The sequence below is a fragment of the Macrotis lagotis genome, chromosome 3 (assembly GCF_037893015.1).
Source record: "Macrotis lagotis isolate mMagLag1 chromosome 3, bilby.v1.9.chrom.fasta, whole genome shotgun sequence".
In the NCBI taxonomy this organism is placed as follows: domain Eukaryota; kingdom Metazoa; phylum Chordata; class Mammalia; order Peramelemorphia; family Peramelidae; genus Macrotis; species Macrotis lagotis.
Window position 1 is genome coordinate 68,998,451 of NC_133660.1, and position 19,437 is coordinate 69,017,887.

Genomic DNA, 19,437 nt, shown 5'->3' on the forward strand with positions numbered 1-19,437 from the left:
TTTTAACCACCAGAATGTCCATTTCTAGAAGCTGAATAAATCAGACTAATTGATATCAAATGAAAATGGAGGGGAAAGATACTGATGGAAGTTTGTGAGCCATAGCAACAGAAAAAAAAACTATGCCCACCACTATTTATTAAATCCTAGAATACTAAGATGTACTGCAGAGAGCTAGGTTGCCAATGCAAAAATCCAGAGATATTGTACAATGATGAGAATGTCACGCTTTTGAAATGTAATGGGAGATAGGACCAGGCTTAGGTATCCCATCTAACAGTTCACAATGGGGGCGGCTAGGTGGCGCAGTGGATAGAGCACTGGCCATGGAGTCAGGAGTAACTGAGTTCAAATCCAGTTTCAGACACTTAATAATTACCTAGCCGTGTGGCCTTGGGCAAGCCACTTAACACCACTGCCTGGCAAAAACTAAAAAACAAAACAAAAACAACTAGTTCACAAAGTATTATCCAAGAACTCAAGTTGGAGACATGAAAAAATGGGGGGAAGGCAATGAGTTAAAAAGGATAATGAGGCAAAGTCTAAGTAGAAAAAAATGATTTTGAAATGACTAGGTTCTTGGCGGGGAGGGTGGAGGGTGGGGATCAAGGAATTAAAGATGAGCTGAAACATGATAAAAATGAAATTAGAACACTTGGAAAGATAACTTATGGGAAAAAGTAGAAACCCTCAAGTAATCAATACAACAGAATTCAGTGATTCAATGAGGCAATAAGAGTATTAGGACAAGTACAGTCGAAAAATAACTGACCTGGAAAACAGGAAGGACAAGTGACTAAAAATCATGACCAAACAAAAAAAGCTAGATACCATATTTGAAAAAAAAAAACTGCTGGGGGGGGGTGGAGCCAAGATGGTGACAGGAGAAGATCCTCTCTTAGGTTCTTTCTCTCTCTCTCTCTCTCTCTCTCTCTCTCTCTCTCTCTATTTCAAAACTTACAAAATAAGGACTCTAAATTTTCAAGAGACAGAATCTGCAGAGGGATCCAGTGAGGCAAGTCTCCAGCCCAAGGTAATCTGATAATAGTGGAAAGCCTCCATTCCACAGGGTTAGAGGGGCAGTCACCAGAATGAAGGAGCTTCAGCTTCCCGGAGGCAGCACCAGGATGCTGGGAGCTGTTGCTCAAGGCAGCGGGGGCAGTTTCCTGACCTATGCACTGGGGAGCAATGGGTACAACTAGGAAGATGGGGGGGGGGGGGTCTGCCAGAGCCAGCTCATGAAACCCAGACCTCAGGGCACAATTGTCTTGCAGCACAGATCCAGAAACTGGAAGCAGGCGGAGCTGGTCAGCAAGAACCACCAGGCAACGGAGCCTTGAATACCCAGCCTAGGTAGCAGAGTGGAGAGGTCTGTCCTCTGTACCTGGAACAGGACTCTGGGGCTCTGACCACATTCAGATCCTGATCACAGTCTAGACCCCCCCACTGAACAGCAAGGTCCCCCCACCTCAGCCCCATGGCAGAGGGATGCACTTGTGGTCATTGGTGGACCAGGAGGGAAGACAGAGCTTCATACACGGAGATCCTTGTTGGGGGGGGGGGTCACAATAATATTCAAAAGATCAGGAAGCACCCCAAGACCAGGCACAGGCTAGGGAAATGAGTAAACAGAGAAAAAAGAGGAACACCATTGAGAAATACTTTGTCTATGATCCCAAGAAGGATCAAACTAGTCAATGTGAAGATGAGGAAGTACAAGCTCCTGCATCTAAAGACTCCAAGAAAAACAGAAATTGGGCTCAGGCTATGACAGAGCTCAAAAAAAGACTTTGAAAATCAAGTGTGGGAGATAGAATAAAAAATGGGAAAAGAAATGAGAAGCAGGAAAAATATGAAAAAGAAGTCAGCAGCCTTAGTCAAGGAGATCCAAAAAACTGCTGAAGAAAATAACATGCTAAAACCCAGCATAGGTCAAATGGATAAGACAGTTCAAAAAGTTATTGAGAAGAATGCTTTAAAAAGCAGAAATGGTCAGATGGAAAAAGAAATAAGAAAGTGCTCTGTGAAAAACAAATCTTTCAGATGTAAAATGGAACTGAGGGAAGCTGCTGATTGTACAAGAAATCAAGACACAATACTTCAAAACCAAAAGAATGAAAAAACTAGAAGAAAATGTGAAACATCTCATTGAAAAAACAACTGATCTGGAAAACAGATTCAGGAAAGATAATTTAAAAATTACTGGAATACCTGAAAGTCATGATCAGGAAAAGAGCCTTGACATCATTTTCAAACAATTACTACAGGAAAATTGCCCAGATATCCTAGAATCAGAAGGCAAAATAGAAATTGAGAGAATCCACCCATCTCCACCAGAGATTAAGAAAAAAACAACTCCCAGAGATAGTATAGCCAAGTTCCAGAACTCCCAAGTCAAAGAGAAAATATTACAAGCAGCCAAAAGGACACAATTCAAATACCATGGAGCTGCAATCAGGATCACAACAGGACTTAGCAGCAACTACATTAGAAGCTCGTAGGACTTGGAATATAATATTCCAGAAGGCAAAGGAGCTCGGAATGCAACTGAGAATCAACTACCCAGCAAAACTGAATGTCCTCTTCCAGGGAAAAAGATGCACTTTCAATGAACCAGGCGAATTTCAAATGTTCCTGTTGGAATGGCCAGAGCTGAAACAAAAATTTGATCTTCAAATACAGGACTCAGGTGAAGCATAGAGAGGGGAGAAGGGTAAAATATGAGGGACTTAATGATGATGAACTACGTGTATTCCTGCATAGAAAAATGATGCTGATAACACTCGTATGAACCTTCTCATTTAATAGAGAAGGTAGGGGCTTTTATAGATGAAGCTCAGCAGAGAGCTGAATTTGAAGATATAATTTGAAGAATATAAAAATGGAGTCAAAGGCTAAAAGGAAAATGTAATGGGGAAAAGAAAAAGGAGAGTTGGAATAGGCTAAGATATTTCCTATAATAAGTTTTTTTTTATTACAATGAGCTATTGCAATGATATGGAAGGGGGGAAGTCAAGGGGGAATGAAGGAAACTTTGCTCTCATCAGAGGTGGCTAGAAGAGGAAACAGCATATATACTCAATGGGGTATAGACATCTGGAGTAAGAAGGAGAGAAGGGGGATGGGGGAGGGGGGATGTGAGTGATGGAGGAGAGGATGGACCGTGGGGGGAGTGGTCAGATATATTACATTTTCTTTTTTACTTCTTGCAAGGGGCTGGGATTGGATGGCCTGTCTGGGACCAAAGGACTGCGTGGATGCTGGGCCTAAGGGGTAGTATGTGGGCTCAGGGTCTCATGTGGGCTCGAGGTCTCTTGGCCCCAGGGCCAGGGATCTGTCTGTTGCACCACTCAGCTATCCTACAGCACATTTAAGAAGAGGAACAGAGTAAAAGGAGAGAGAGAAGAAATATATAGTATATGGTAGTGGGGAAATACAAATGGAGGGAGTTGCAATCTGCAATGGCAACAGTGGAAAAATGTGGAAGTAACTTTTGTGATGGACTTATAAAGAATGTGATCCTATTAGGAAAACTGTTAGTACACTCAATTATATCAACAACAAATGTATCAGAAATCATATAATCATATCAATAGATGCTGAAAAAGCTTTTAACAAAATACAGCATCCATTCCTATTAAAAACACTAGAGTATAGGAATAAATGGACTGTTCATTAAAATAACTAGCAGTATCTATCTGAAACCATCAACAAGCATTATATTCAATGGGAAGAGGCGAGAGGCATTCCCAATAAGATCAGGGGTGAAACAAGGGTGCCCATTATCACCACTACTGTTCAATATTGTATTAGAAATGTTAGTGTCAGCAATTAGAGAAGGAAAAAGAAATTGAAGGAATTAGAATTGGGAAGGAAGAGACAAAACTCTCACTCTTTGCAGATGACATGATGGTCTACCTAGAGAATCCCAAGAAATCATCCAAAAAACTACTGGAAACAATTAGCAATTTTAGCAAAGTTGCAGGTTATAAAATAAACCCTCATAAATCCTCAACGTTTCTATATATGTCTAGCAAGATACAGCAGGAAGAGCTAGAAAGAGAAATCCCATTCAAAGTAACCTCAGACAGTATAAAATACTTGGGAGTCTATTTGCCAAGACAGACTCAGAATCTTTTTGAAAACAATTATAAAACACTTCTCACACAAATTAAATCAGATTTAAATAACTGGGCAAATATCAACTGCTCATGGATAGGTAGAGCTAATATAATAAAAATGACAATTCTACCAAAACTAAACTATCTGTTTAGTGCCCTACCAACCAAAATTCCAAAAAATTACTTTAATGAGTTAGAAAAAATTATAAGTAAATTCAAAGGCAGAAATAAAAAGTCAAGAATTGCCAGGAGCTTAATGAAAAAATGTACAAAAGAAGGTGGCTTAGCCCTACCTGATCTAAAATTATATTATAAAGCATCAGTCATCAAAACTGTTTGGTATTGGCTAAGAAATAGAGTGGTGGACCAGTGGAATAGACTAGGTGCAAAAGCAGGAGATGATTATAGTAATCTGCTGTTTGATAAACCCAAAGAGTCCAGCCATTGGAATAAAAACTCCCTCTTTGATAAAAACTGCTGGGATAATTGGAAGTTAGTATGGAAGAAACTTAGATTAGACCAACACCTCACACCCTTTACCAAGATAAGATCCAAATGGTTACAGGACTTAGACATAAAAAACAATACCATAAGCAAATTAGGAGATCAAAGATTAGTTTACCTGTCAGATCTATGGAAAGGGGAGCAGTTTATGACTAAGGAAGAGTTGGAGAACATCACCAAAAACCAATTAGATGATTTCGATTACATTAAATTAAAAAGCTTTTGCACAGATAAAACCAATGTAACCAAGATCAAAAGAAATGTAGTAAATTGGGAAACAATCTTTACAACTAATGATTCTGACAAAGGACTCATTTCTAAAATATACAGAGAACTGAGTCATATTTTTAAAACAAAAAGCCATTCCCCAATTGACAAATGGTCAAAGGATATGCAAAGGCAATTTACAGATGAGGAGATCAAAGTCATTCATAGTCATATGAAAAAATGCTCTAAATCATTATTAGAGAAATGCAAATTAAAGCTTCTCTGAGGTACCACCTCACACCTCTTAGATTGGCCAATATGACCAGAAAAGGTAATGATCATTGTTGGAAGGGATGTGGGAAATCTGGGACACTATTACACTGTTGGTGGAGCTGTGAACTCATCCAACCCTTCTGGAGAGCTATTTGGAACTATGCCCAAAGGGCAACAAAAATGTGCATACCCTTTGACCCAGCAACACCACTACTGGGTATATATCCTGAAGAGATGAAGAAAAGGGGTAAAAACATTACTTGTACAAAAATATTTATAGCAGCCCTGTTTGTGGTGGCAAAGAATTGGAAATCCAGTAAATGTCCTTCAATTGGGGAATGGCTTAGCAAACTGTGGTACATGTATGTCATGGAACATTATTGTTCTATTAGAAATCAGGAGGGATGGGAATTCAGGGAAGCCTGGAGGGATTTGCATGAACTGATGCTGAGTGAGATGAGTAGAACCAGAAAAACACTGTACACCCTAACAGCAACATGGGGGTGATGATCAACCTTGATGTACTTGCTCATTCCATCACTGCAACAATCAGGCACAATTTGGGGCTGTCTGCAATGGAGAATACCATCTGTATCCAGAGAAAGGACTGTGGAATTTATTGTTGTTGTTTTTTATATTTTTGCAAGGCAAATGGGGTTAAGTGGCTTGCCCAAGGCCACACAACTAGGTAATTAAGTGTCTGAGACCATATTTGAACCCAGCTACTCCTGACTCCAAGGCCAGTGCTTTATCCACTACGCCACCTAGCCGCCCCTAGGACTGTGGAATTTGAACAAAGACCAAGGACTATTACCTTTAATTTAGAAAAGGAAAAAACAGATATCTTATTGTCTGATCTTGTTACCTCTTAGAATTCTTGTCTCTTCTCTAAGGATATGATTTCTCTCTCATCACACCCAGTTTGGATCAAGGTACAACATGGAAACAAAGTAAAAACTGACAGATTGCTTTCCATGGGGGGGGGGGTTGGGGAGGGAAGTATGATTGGGGGGAAAATTGTAAAACTCAAATAATATCTTTAATAAAAATTAATTTTAAAAAAATGTGATCCACCCGCAACAGAGCTGGTGGTGTTCAAACACAGACTGAAGTACATTTTTATTAATATTATTATTATTTGGGGGGGGTGGCTTGCCTGGGACTGCACACCCGGGTGATTGTTGGGTGTCTGAGTCTGGATTTGAACCCCGGTGCTCCTGGCTCTAGGGCAGGTGCTCTGTCCACTGTGTCACCTGGTAGTCCCTATTATTATTTTATTTTGTTGTTTGTTGTTGTTGTTGCAGGGTCACAGAGCTGGGTGATTGTTGGGGGTCTGGGGCAGGATTTGGGCTCGGGTGCTCCTGACTCCAGGGCTGGTGCTCCGTCCACTGCGCCACCTAGCAGCCCTTATTTTTTTAATTTTAATTTTTTCTTCTTTCTTTTACTGCTCATGAGGGTCTATATTTTTCTGGGAGGAGGGGGTATTATATTTACTCTCAAACAAGAATATTTTAGTAATGTATAAAAATCATTTGTACAAAAACAAAATAAATATGATAAAAAAAGACTGACCCACCCTCAAAAAAAAGTCCTTGTTTTCTCTGAAAGACAATGCTCAGTTCTGCTGGGTAGTTGACTCTTGGTTGCAACCCATCTCTTTTGTCTTCTAGAATATATTCCAAGCCCCACGAGCCCTTAATGTAGAAGCTACCAGACCCTGTGTAATCCTGATTGTAGCTCCATGAAATTGAAATTATTTCTTCCTGGCTGCTTCTGTTTTTTTCTTGACTTGGAAGTTCTGAAATTTGGCTATAATATTCCTAGGAGTTTTCATTTTTTCAGTCTCTTTTAGGAAGTGTTTGGTGGATAGAGCACCAGCCCTGGAGTCAGGAGTACCTGAGTTCAAATCTGACCTCAGATACTTAATAATTACTTAGCTACATGGCCTTGGACAAGCTACTTAACCCCATTGCCTTGCCAAAAAAAAAAAAACCCTAAAAAAAATGAAGGAGGAAATGTTTGGTGGATTCCCTCAATTTCTATTTTATCCTTTGCTTCTAGGATCTCAAAAGCTTTGGATACAGAAGCTTTGACTTTGTCATCTTCTGAGAGTGTATTTTGATGCTCCATGGGACCAAAGTAATTGTCTATGATCAGATTTTTTTTTCTTCTCTTGTTTGGTCATTTCCCCAGTCTGTGATTTGATTTTAACTCTGTTAATATGGGGCTCTGCTTCCAGGGTGTAAGACACACTGTCTCAAGCTTTTGAGGGTTTTTGCAGCTGTTTTCAGGGACATTCCCCCAGAGGCCTCAATTCTTCCAAGTCTTATGAGAGACTCTGACTGCTCTCCTGGCCTGTGCTCTGGTCTGTGGATGAGCACAAGCACTGCCCTCTGCCCTGGAACTGTGAGGATTATGGCAGTAAGCTCTTTTTCCTGAGACTGGGACTGAGATTGCGACTGGATCTGAGTATGGGCAAAGCAGCAAAATCCTGCCCTAGGGATAGTGGAAAGACCTCTGCCATCCCCCCCAACCCATGGGCTGAAGTGCTCTCGAGGCAGCTGCTGGATACTGCCCAGGCCTGTTCCTGGTTCCTAGGGCTGGGGCTTCCCTGAGGCCTGTCCTGGACTGGGTTCTATGCTCTCTGTTGAGGCAGAGTTCTGTAAAGACATTGAGCTTGTTTCACTAAAACCTCAATATCTTTTTCATAAACTACTATCTAGTCATGTCTCTGTTTCATATTTACGAAGTTGATATTTTGAACCCAAGTCTAAGGCTTTACAGCTATGCCTATTAAAATTCATCTGATTAGATTCTGCCCAATAATCCTGGTTGCTGAAATCTTTTAGATCATATATCCTTTCTAGTTTGGTGTCATGTAAATTTGATAAGCACTCCATCTATACCTGTAGCTAAGTCATTGATACAAATGTCTGGGGCCAAGCTCTAGAACTTACCTTTCAAGTGAATCTTTGGATCTGGCCATTCAACCAGTTCCAAATTCTTCCAAATACACATCTATCCAACCCACATTTCTCCACATTCTCCACAAGAATGACATGAGAGACTCTGTCAAATACTTTGCTGAAATTAAGGTCAACTCTATAGAATTCCCTGATTTACTAGTCTTGCCACTCAAAGTATATGAGAATCCTTTGATTTCAATGAAGCTATCTGGCTTTGTGATGTATGCTTTTCTGGAATTCCATCAAGAAGTACAGAAGAACTCCCTTGCATTCCCTCCTTCCATGTTCTCTCCATTCTTCCCTCTTCTGTTGGTATTTTGCAAGGCAATGGGGTTAAGTGACTTGCCCAAGGTCACACAGCTAGGTAATTATTAAGTGTCTGAGGTAATATTTGAACTCAGGTCCTCCTGACTCCAGGGCTGGTGTTCTATCCACTGCACCACCTAGCTGTCCTTCATTCTTCCCTGTTTTGGACAAGATAGTTGCCTTTCTCCATCCCTTCAGCCCTCAGCTGGTCTCTCTGGGTTGTCTTTCCTGAAGTAACCGATATTGGCTCAGCAATCATATCCTCCCATTCTTTCAGTCCTGAGATATAATTAAATTAGGTCTGCTGCCTTGAACTCATAAGGAGCCATATATATAAGGAATAATATATCTCTCCATATCTTCCATTTCAACTCTAATCAGCTATTTCTGGCTTGTCCTTTCCAGCCTGAAGGGTCATTTTCCTTGACAGAGACAGCAAGCAAAATTAGGTTTGCTATTGTCCCCTTTTCCCCTCAAAGACCCCCAAGAAGCCCAAGCAAAGGACCTGCAAGTCATTGTGGGGCAAACTAAATGGTGTTTTCCTGGTTCCAGGTCTTCTTTGTGGTGTATGCTTTTCTGGAATTCCATCAAGAAGTACAGAAGAGCTTCCTGTTCCATTCAGACACTAGAAGGAAGGATATACAGATAGCAGGGTAAAAGTTTATTTCTCCAAGATTCTAACGAAAAAGCATTTTATGGACAAGGGTACATGATCAAAAAGTTGGGATACCCTTAGTCTAGGAATTCAGCAGAGTTTTCAGCTTTTCCCCAAACTGTCTGTTTAAAATCTGTAAGTCTCTCTGGCCTAAAGTGAAGGGATTATTTAAATTACCTGAGACTGATTCCTGTGCCATTTGGACTGGAGAGAAAAGGAACATATATATATCCCAGGCTTATAAAATTCTTTTGTTAACATTTTCAAGAAAATAGAGAAAAAGTGTAAGGGCTTAAATTTTTTTTTAATTTCTAAACAAAGTTAAAGCTTAATAACCTCAAAATTTATAAATGTGGCTGGCTGAGATGACTAAAGAATAAAAAAAAAACAAATCATAGTAACCATACTAAATTATGCATGATACTATTTAATTATAAAAAATTATAAGATATTACAATAACAAAAGATTAAAATTTGTCTTATACATCTGAATTGCCACTTCTACCAACATTCCATAATTTTATTTTATTAAAAATGATTGCTAAAGAATTACTGATACTCAGGTGATCAGAAGTTTCTTCTCTCAGGTAACTAGTAGGATTGTATAGAAGTAGTCATGTAATTCTTTGAATTTAATGACCTAAAATTGGGGAAAAAGAAGCATTTAATTTTTAAATACATGCAGACTATATCAACATTTACCAACTTGAAAACATGTTTTCAAATTTTCAAAGTTACTTTCAAGTTTTCCACTATTTTGATGACAAATTTATTCCATCAAATTCAAAATAATTTTATCTTCACTGTATAAAACCAATTAATTAGAAAAAAAATGCAAGTCTATTTTGGTCTTTAAGAATACAAAATTTTAGGCGGCCGGCGGCTGAGCCCGCGGAGCCGGAGGCGGGGGCGGCCCCAGAGGCGCGAGCCCCGCACCGGCCAGTCTGAGGCAGCGGAGCGGCCCGGCCGGGACCAGACGCCGGGCCCGGCCTCGCCCTTGAGCGCACGCCGGCCCCGCCGCGCCAGGTTATTGCCAATAGAAAGAAAAACATTGACACTTGCATCCTGGAAGTCTACCATTTAAGAGTCTGACATTAGGGACTATATTCTAATTTGGACATGGCTAATCGAGGAGCAACGAGACCTAATGGGCCAAATACCGGGAATAAAATTTGCCAGTTCAAACTAGTACTTCTTGGCGAATCTGCTGTCGGAAAATCAAGTCTTGTGCTTCGATTTGTGAAGGGTCCATTTCATGAATTTCAAGAGAGTACCATCGGAGCTGCTTTTCTAACCCAGACTGTATGTCTGGATGATACAACAGTAAAATTTGAAATATGGGATACAGCTGGACAAGAAAGGTATCATAGCTTAGCACCAATGTACTACAGAGGCGCCCAAGCAGCAATGGTTGTGTATGATATCACAAATGAGGAATCCTTTGCAAGAACAAAAAACTGGGTTAAAGAACTTCAGAGGCAAGCAATTCCTAACATTGTAATAGCTTTAGCAGGGAACAAGGCTGATCTAGCCAATAAAAGAGCTGTAGATTTCCAGGAAGCACAGTCTTATGCAGATGACAACAGTTTATTATTCATGGAGACATCAGCTAAAACATCAATGAATGTAAATGAAATATTCATGGCAATAGCCAAAAAGTTGCCGAAGAATGAACCACAGAATCCAGGAGCCAATTCTGCCAGAGGAAGAGGTGTAGACCTTACCGAACCCACACAACCAATTAGGAGTCAGTGTTGTAGTAACTAAACTCTATGTGGAATATTCTTCTGCTTCCTAATTATTAATAACAGTGGAATTGGAGCATTTAACCTGGCCCAGTACAACTTCTAAAAAGGAGAAGAAACTTACAATATAGTCAAGTTTCTAATACAGAATTATTTTATGTGTTTTGAACTTAATTTTTAATAACATGCATGTGTCACTATTTGACTAATGTTTCAGCAATAGAAGGGACAAGTGGAAGCTCTTAATATTTGCTTCGTTGGAAGGCTGGGGTGGGGAATCATTTCTTGCCATTAGAAATATAGAATTATTGTATGGACCCACAGCTAGTTCCTCTAAATCCCCATGTTGATGCAGATATAATCTATGACACAGAATTGGGACTCTTTAAATTGTTGTTTTTTTCTTTTTAAATTCTTTCTAGAAGCAGGTCCTAAAGATACTTCTGCTTATCTGCAGTATTCTTAAAAGTGATAGTTTCTGCCGGTATCTATTTTAAGCATACATTCCACATTTTAATAATTTAACCATTAAAAAAACAAAAGACTTTAAACCATCCATGTCTTCAGAAAAAGTGAACTTTAGTTCATGGTATCTAAATTATAGCCTATCCTGTTTTTAAATGGTGATAAAAATCAAGTTTATCCCCATTTTCTCTTATAAAGACAAAACTAATAAATGCAACTTGACAGAGAAGCGTTTTCAAACATAAGAACTCTTCAACTCAAATGAAACAAACCAAGTGTCTGTGATTTCTCTTTAATCACTGCTAGCCTTTTACATGGGGTGGTTCTGTTTTGTTTTGTAGTGGGGTTTTTTTGATCCCTTTGGACATGATCTAGTCAATGCACTAACAATTATGTACATTCAACTTGATTATTTTAAACTTGGATCTTCAAATGTACTGTAAATAGAGTACTGCATTGTAGTCTCCATTTATGTTTAATATGTTCTGTAATATTTAAGAGTTGCTTCAAAGTATGCAAAATGTACAGTTACTAAAACAGCTAATTATTTCCTCTTTATTGCTTCCCTTCCCTTCTCCCTTGGATTTGAAGGGGATTTGAGTTATTCCTCCATGACTAGAGTAATAAAATGAAGCCTACTGTGTCTGTAAAAAAAAAAAAAAAAATACAAATTTTTAGACCACAGATTCTAATGATCTAAAGGTTTGGGATTTACTAAAAAAGTTTTTAAAATACATACAGAGTTGGACTAGATGACCTATGAACCTATGACCAAATTTAATGCATTTAACAGTTGAAGAAGCTTAAGAATGGGGTTTGAGTTCCATATGTGTTAATGATGTTGCTCAATAACTCAGTCATGTTTGCCTATGACCCCTGTTTTGAGGTGTTCTTGGCAAAGATACTGGAATGGAATTTCCTCCAGCTAGTTAAGTGCCTGAGGCTGGATTTGAACTCAGGAACATAAGTCTTCCTGACTCTAGCCAGGGCACTCTATCATCTCCATCACCTAGCTGTCCCCAACTCATATGCTAGAAGGGCTAGTTTTGGGGTGTAGTCAAAAGAGAATTGGATTTGGAGTCAGAGAACTTTTGTGACCTTTGTCTATAAAATCAGAAAGTTAGACTGATGTCCAAGCATCAGTCTAGCTAAGTTTGGAGATGCAACACAGAGGTGAATGATTTGGCTAAGTGTCTTGAAAATCTTATAGTTTTAAGAAGACTGCAATCTGCATGAGTGGGCATACCCAAACCAAGTAAATTACAGATCAAGGAAGCATTGAGCTGAATATGAGTAGAAAAGTTTTGCTCAGAGAGGCAACCAGGACACAGAAGACAGAGAGATAGTCTAAGAGTCAGGAATACCTGGATTTAAGTCCTGCCTCTGATTTCTTACATAATTTCACTCCACTGCTTGCTGAGCCCCAAATCTTTTAAAATGAAAAGTTGCAGAGCAGGGGCTGATCTCATCACAGAATAAGTTTCCTTACCCAGACTTTTGCCATTAAAATCACAGGTCCATTACAAAAGAAAACAAAGCAAAAAATAAAAAACTAAACTTACTTTTTGACATTGGCAGACATTATACTCGAAACTGGCCGGCTCTTTGGTCCACTGCTTGGATGAAAAATCCTTTCTGTTTTTGCAGCACTTGCTTTGTCAAAGAAAAATTTTCTCCCATATTGGTCATTGGTATATAGAGGGAAAGGATCAAATGTTCCTGCTTTCATACCACCTGGCTATAAGTAACAGTTTTAGATAAAAATACATTTTACAAATGTTCTGAATGCAATTGTTTTCAATACCTAAGAGTACACTGAATAGAATTAAGAGGCCTCACCAAACCAGTATAGATATTTTATCCCCAGTTTCCTTTTTATAAATGCATTCTTTTCAGCCAAGGAATTGAAGCTCAGGAAATCCACCATTCAATACTTCTCTGATCTCACTGATGTGAGTACTATCTCCACAGGCAGAGACTGGAGCCACTAATGCCTTCTCAACCTGTGGGAATCTGGTCCACATCTTCCCCTTCATCTTCACAGAACCCAATAAGCTGAACCTCTCCAATCTAACTCTCTAGTCCTAGCCTAGATACAAGAGAGGTGGTACTTGGGGAAGGGTATCAAGTGCTTAAATAGATTCCAGGTCCCATGCCAAGCACTCTATAAACATCATCTCATCTATCGTGCCACTTGGTATCTGGGTTTCCTGCTTTTTTGGGTCATGCCTTTATGCATTTTTTTTTGGAAAGAAATAGTAAGGAATCAGCTATTCCACTGCCTTATGGACAATCCACAACTTTAATTCTTCAGAGGTCATGGCATTTCACAACTAACAGACTGATGCTAAAAAGAAAAAGAAAGATGTTATGTTCTCATTTCAGAAAGAAGTTTGAAGTCTTTAAGAGTACTTTGTAATTTTCTAAATGAAATGCAGTATTTTCTCCTCCTGTTCAATTTTAGCTATCATATATGATATGACCATATTCATTTATATATTATCATCTGTAAACAATAGGTGTTCTTTGTTCAATTGTTTCTTTCTTGTGTTGGTATAGTTAAGCTGAATTGTTGATCCAATTTAGGAAGCTCTGCAATGTTCCAGAGGGAAAAAAAAATGCTAGATTTATAGTCAAAGGGCCTTAATTTGAATTCTATTTTTGCTACAAGGTTTGTGACCTCATAACTCTAGGCTTTAGTTTTCTCATCTGCAAAATGAAGGGAGTGGATTAGCTGACCTCTTTCATCTCTAAGGCCCTGAGCTTGATGGAGCTCAGATTTGCAAACAGCAGCACCCTGAAAAATGGATTAGAACATCAAGAAGGAACATCTCTTTCATCTAAACATTCTACTACCCAGGATTACACTTAACTAAAGAATGATCTCTATTGCCTTATCTTTTAAGGAATCTTGAATGATTTTTAAATCAATGTTGCCCTTGGCAAAGACATCAAATATATACTGCCTAATTTGGCTTAAAAGTTCTTTTTTGTATCCCTGTCATAGCAACTGATATCAGTTAAACTTCCTAAGGAAACAGCGAAAATCTATATTAACGACTGCCTTTATTGGTTTTGTTTATTTTTTATTTATCTTTCAGTTTAGGAATACCAACAGTTTGTTTATGTAGGTCTAAACACAGATAGTATATTCTCTTATTTTGATTTTCTTCTACTTTGGTTCTGATTTAGAAATAATTCCTCTATGATTAGCCAATAATATCCTGTTAGAATATAACCAGCTTCAATTATATTCATTATATATATATATAGAGAGAGAGAGAGAGAGAGAGAGATGCATGAGGTTTCTATACAGTGTATTAACCTTTGATCTCTCTTATTTTTTACCCTTAAATAATATTTTCCAATATATTTTTCACCAGCATCCTCCTGACTTAACTTTGCAATGAGGTAACCGAGTTTTAAAGTGTATATGGATTTAATTTGGAAAATCTTTTTGAGTTTTTCCCAGAATTTATCTATTTTTCATTCTCTAGTACAGATAGCCAGCACATATACTACAATTATTAATCATGGTAATTTTTTTGCAAATGTTTATCATGGTTACTGTAATACAAAATGATCAAATATTTCATGAAATTATGGGAGGAGTTTTTGCCTTTGAAAATGCAATAAGGAGGCGACCAGGTGGCACAGTGGATAGAGCACCGGCCCTGGAGTCAGGAGTACCTGAGTTCAAATCCAGCCTCGGACACGTAATAATTACCTAATTGTGTAGCCTTGGGCAAGCCACTTAACCCCACTGCCTTGCAAAAAAAAAAAAAACATAAAAAAATGGAAAATGCAATAAAACTAATTCAACCAATTCTTTCAATTGCCTAAGAACTACTGAGCCATCTTTCCATTTAGGAAAAAATAATGGGAATATCATGGTAGATATAATTCAGGTACAAATAATCATAGGACTAGATGAACTGGAGTTGTGGCTTCATTAGTACTAGAGATTGCCCAGTGAGGAAATTGTCTCTCTCAAAGCAGATTGGCACCTTGTCTTGAACTTGTAGAGTTAAAGAAAGCTGGGATCCTTGGCTTCAAGGCCAGCTCTCTAGCCACTAGAACATAGAGACTAATGCAGTAAGTCATAACTAGTGATTAACAGCTTGGTAGGAATTGGGTCCAGTCATCTAAGTAAGGCCTTGAGGAAAAATGAGAAAAGATAAATGTAGTTTAGCCAGAATGGTGAAAGCTAGGTCCAGAGTATGAAATATTGTTCTAATAGTACAGGGGAAAAGGGTGCCATAGGGAATGGCACACACACACACACACACACACACACACACACACACACACACACAATGCTTTGCCAAAATTTGGGGTGAATGCTACAAAGAGGAAAGGGGGGAACAGAGCAGAATTTGAAAGTAAAGGACACATATTTTGCCTGCTTAATATAAATCAATCCAAACTTCTGCAAATACCTACGTGAATAACTGACTGAATTCTTCACTCATTGAATTGAATATATTGGTTTCATTGAATATAGCATCCCTGAGGAAATTCTATGAAATCATAATATCACAGGATTTAGAGATAGAGTCCCTTCATAATAGCTCAGTTCTACTGAGTAATTTAATTTAATCAGGTACCCTTTCTCTGATAATAAACTCAATAGTTTTGCTGTAGAAATATTTGGTCTAGTTAAGAATCAATTTTCTAAAATTAAAAAAAAATAGAGAAATTACTCATCAATCTAGCCTACTGGTTCTGGGATATGGGTTTTAATGAAATACTTTTAATTTTAACAAATGGAAAAACAATTTATTTTAATTTGTCACACTTAGAAAAATATAAAACTTGAAGAGTTTAGGGGTTTTCTGCAAAATAGAAAATTATTATTATTAAAATAATATTATTATAATAATATTAAAAGTATTATTCCTACCAGTATGGCTAGTAGGAACCCTGTTGTGCACCATTTATTTCAACCACCTTTTTCCCAAAAGGATTAAATCTGTTCTAAACCATGCCAAACAGATGCCTGTCTATTCTTTTACTGAAGTCTCTAGGAGAGGAAAATTAATATTTTTTAACATGTATAACAATTTAGACATATTTCTGTTGTTTCACTCTTTAGTGAAAATAAAGAAAATCTTGCAATCATATATTCAATATTTCACTATATTTGTTTAAACTATACTAAATTTCTTTTACCTCAACTTCTTTTTAACTCAATCTCTTTTAAATTCTACCTGCAGCAAAAATACCTAACCATGTCTTATTTTTCCTTAACTAGCTTATCTATAACTATAAATTTACCTTTTTAGGAGGAGAAGGTGGTTTAAAAGGTGCTCCAATTGGTTTTAGTGGCACTGTTTTCTTAAGTGGTGGCAAAATTTTGTCAAAGAAATAAGGATTACTGTCAAAATAATCTTTTGGAAAGAGATTTAACTTGAAAGGTGTTCCTTTAATTGACTGATGGTGATATTCATTCTCCTTCTGTAAATTAAGTAGTGGTAAAAGTTTATAAAGTTGGAATCTCCTTCGACAAATTAATAAAATGAGATGAAAAGCACCTTAGATTCAAAATTAAGTAGAAAGTTTTTGTTAGAAGTTAATTTAGTTAAAAACTTACTGTAAGTCTAGCCCAGAGTTTCTCAGAGTGAGGTTCAGGGACATCTCAGAGTCCCCAAGTCCCTTTCAGGAGAATCCACAATGTCAAAACTATTTTCACAAAAATACTATAACATTAAAATGCTAAGACGTTTTCATTTTTAACATAGTAAATATAATAGGTATAACATACATAAACAATAGCTCTTTGGGAGGGTGGGGGTCCTTAGTAATTTTTAAGAATATAACAAAATGAGAGCCTCTCATAAGACCTTGGAGGAATTAAGGTCCCTGTGGGGTGTCCCAAACCCCCCACACACAGTAAATCAGTCACAGATGAAGAAATGAGCGAACACAGAAAAAGAAGACTCTGAACATAGAAAATTATTTTGACCCCACGGAGAATCAAAATACACACTCAGAAGATGACAAAGTCAAAGCTTCTATATCCAAAGCCTCCAAGAGAAATAGGAAATGGGCTCAGGCAATAGAAGAGCTCAAAAAAGACTTTGAAAAAAGTAAGGGAGGTAGAAGAAAAATTGGGAAGAGAAATGAGAGCAATACAGATAAATCATGAAAACCACATCAGTAACTTGGTGAAGAAAAAATACAAAAAAAAAAAACTGAATAAAAGAACATGTTAAAAACCAGTTTAGGCCAAATGGAATATGATATTCTAGAAGGCAAAAGAGCTTGGATTACAACTGAGAATCAACTACCCAGCAAAACTGAACATCCTCTTTCAGGGGAAAAGATGGACTTTCAGTGAAACAGGGAACTTTGAAACTTTCCTATTGAAACAACCAGAGCTGAACAGAAAGTTTTATCTTCAAGTACAGGACTCAGGTGAAGTTAGAGGGCTGACGAGAAGGACTAAGTATGAGGAATTTAATGATGTTGAACTGTTTGTATTCCTACATAGCAAGAAGATACTGATAACTCATATGAACTTTCTCATTTATAAGAGCAATTAGAAGGAGTATATATAGACAAGGTACAGGAAGGAGCTGAATATAATAGTATAATATAGTATGAAGATAGAGTCAATGGGTGATAAAGGAAAGTATTGGGAGGAAGGAAAAGGAGAGGAAGAACGGGCTAATATATTTCACATAAGAGTGAAGAAAAAGCTTTTGTAATGGAGTGGAAAAAGTGAAGACGAGGGGGACTGAGTAAGCCTTCATTCTCATCAGAAATGGCTTAAAGAAGAAATAACATACACACTTAATAGGGTGTAAGAAATCTATCTTATCTTAGAGAAAAATGAGAGGAAAGGGATGGGATAAGGGGGAATGGGGGGGAGGGAAGGGGGAGTAGGTGATAGAAGAGAGGGAAGATCATGGGAGAGGGGAGTCAGACACATTTTTGAGCAGGGACAGGGTGAAAGGGGAGAGAGAAAAAAATAGCATAAATTAGGGTGAGGAGGAATAGAATGGAGGGAAATACACCTAGTAATAGTGGCTGTTGGAAAAGACATAGAAGCAACTTCCTTGGTGGACTTAGGATAAAGAACTCAACCCAGAGACAGGGCCAATGAAATCTGAACACAGACTAAAGTACACTTTTTTTTTTCTGTCACTATTCCTTAGGTTTCTCTATCTTTTGGGGGGGAGGGGGGTTTATGTTTATTTTCACAAGATTATTGTAATAATATAAAAATAAATCATTAAAAAATAAACAAAAAAGAATATAACAAAGTTAAACAAAAAGTTTAAGAAGCATGTTCTTAGCATTTAATAGTTGAAAGGACCTCAGAGTCATTAATGAGCTTAATTTTTATCTGATTATTAATTCTCTCAAAAATATCAATGCCAAGTGGTCATCCAACTTTTACTCAAACATTTTCAAAGTGTTAAACTCATAGTCTTAATATAGTGAAGTCCTTTGAAAACTCAAAGAACTATATAAAGCTAATCTCTGTGTCCCTAAGGCTTCCATCATCCACTGATTCTAGTTTTGTCCCCTAGGGAGGACAAAACAACTATGTCCACTTTTTATTCTATCTTACTTGAAGAGAGAGCTACCATGTTAAAGAACCTAAAAAAATTTCAGAATTGGAAGGAAGCTGAGTGAAGGAAGGAAGCTGTAGTCCAATACAAATTTTCCTAGTTCTGTCCTCCTGAGTCAGAACAGAACAAGTTCAATTATTCTTTTACATGGCAATTCTTTAAATATTTGAAGACAGCTCTCAAATCTCCCCACAGAACTTTTCTCTTCTTCATCCCCAGTTCCTTTAACCAAAAAAGGCAAGGCTTTTTACCACCTTTATGTTTCTTTTCTAGTCACTTTCCATTACAGCAGTGACCTTCTTAAAATGTCACCTAAACCCAAATACAATAAACACTCCAGATGTCACTGACCACAGTAGAATACAAAGGGACTATGACCTCCTTAAACCTGAGTGTTTGCCTCTTATTTCAGATTATGGATTACATTAGTTTTTGACTGTCAAATTAACCTTTTGACTCAAATTGAGCTTTGCCATCAATTAAAAATCCATAATCTCTTTTAGCTGAAATGCTATCTAGTTGTGATGTCCTCATACTGTACTAAAGTATATTTTTTAAGTCAAGTCTAAGATTCAACATTTCTTTCTTTAAATTTCAGTTTACTTAGATTCAACC

At 37.7% G+C, this 19,437-nt stretch overlaps 2 protein-coding genes across 8 annotated transcripts in view; one reads left to right on the forward strand and one right to left on the reverse strand.

Moving 5' to 3' along the window:
- Window positions 1-9,439: 9,439 nt before the first annotated feature.
- CFAP96 (cilia and flagella associated protein 96) overlaps window positions 9,440-19,437 on the reverse strand; it is an 87,147-nt gene continuing 77,149 nt past the window's right edge. For 6 of the 7 annotated variants that reach the window (XM_074228849.1, XM_074228850.1, XM_074228847.1 and 3 more), the window contains 3 exons: window positions 16,520-16,699; window positions 12,805-12,980; window positions 9,440-9,672 (listed from right to left, as the gene is read on the reverse strand). In XM_074228849.1, the coding sequence (XP_074084950.1) occupies window positions 9,624-9,672; window positions 12,805-12,980; window positions 16,520-16,699 (405 nt within the window). In that variant the 3' untranslated portion in view covers window positions 9,440-9,623. The remainder of the gene's footprint in view (window positions 9,673-12,804; window positions 12,981-16,519; window positions 16,700-19,437) is intronic. The other variant, XM_074228853.1, reaches the window with a different exon arrangement.
- LOC141517626 (ras-related protein Rab-5A) lies at window positions 9,966-11,045 on the forward strand. The gene has a single exon (XM_074228854.1). The coding sequence runs from the start codon at window positions 10,152-10,154 to the stop codon at window positions 10,797-10,799; it is 648 nt and encodes a 215-aa protein (XP_074084955.1). The 5' UTR covers window positions 9,966-10,151; the 3' UTR covers window positions 10,800-11,045.

Excerpts from the sequence above, each read along its gene's own strand:
- LOC141517626 (XM_074228854.1), top strand. The coding sequence starts at position 10,152 with ATGGCTAATCGAGGAGCAACGAGACCTAATGGGCCAAATACCGGGAAT.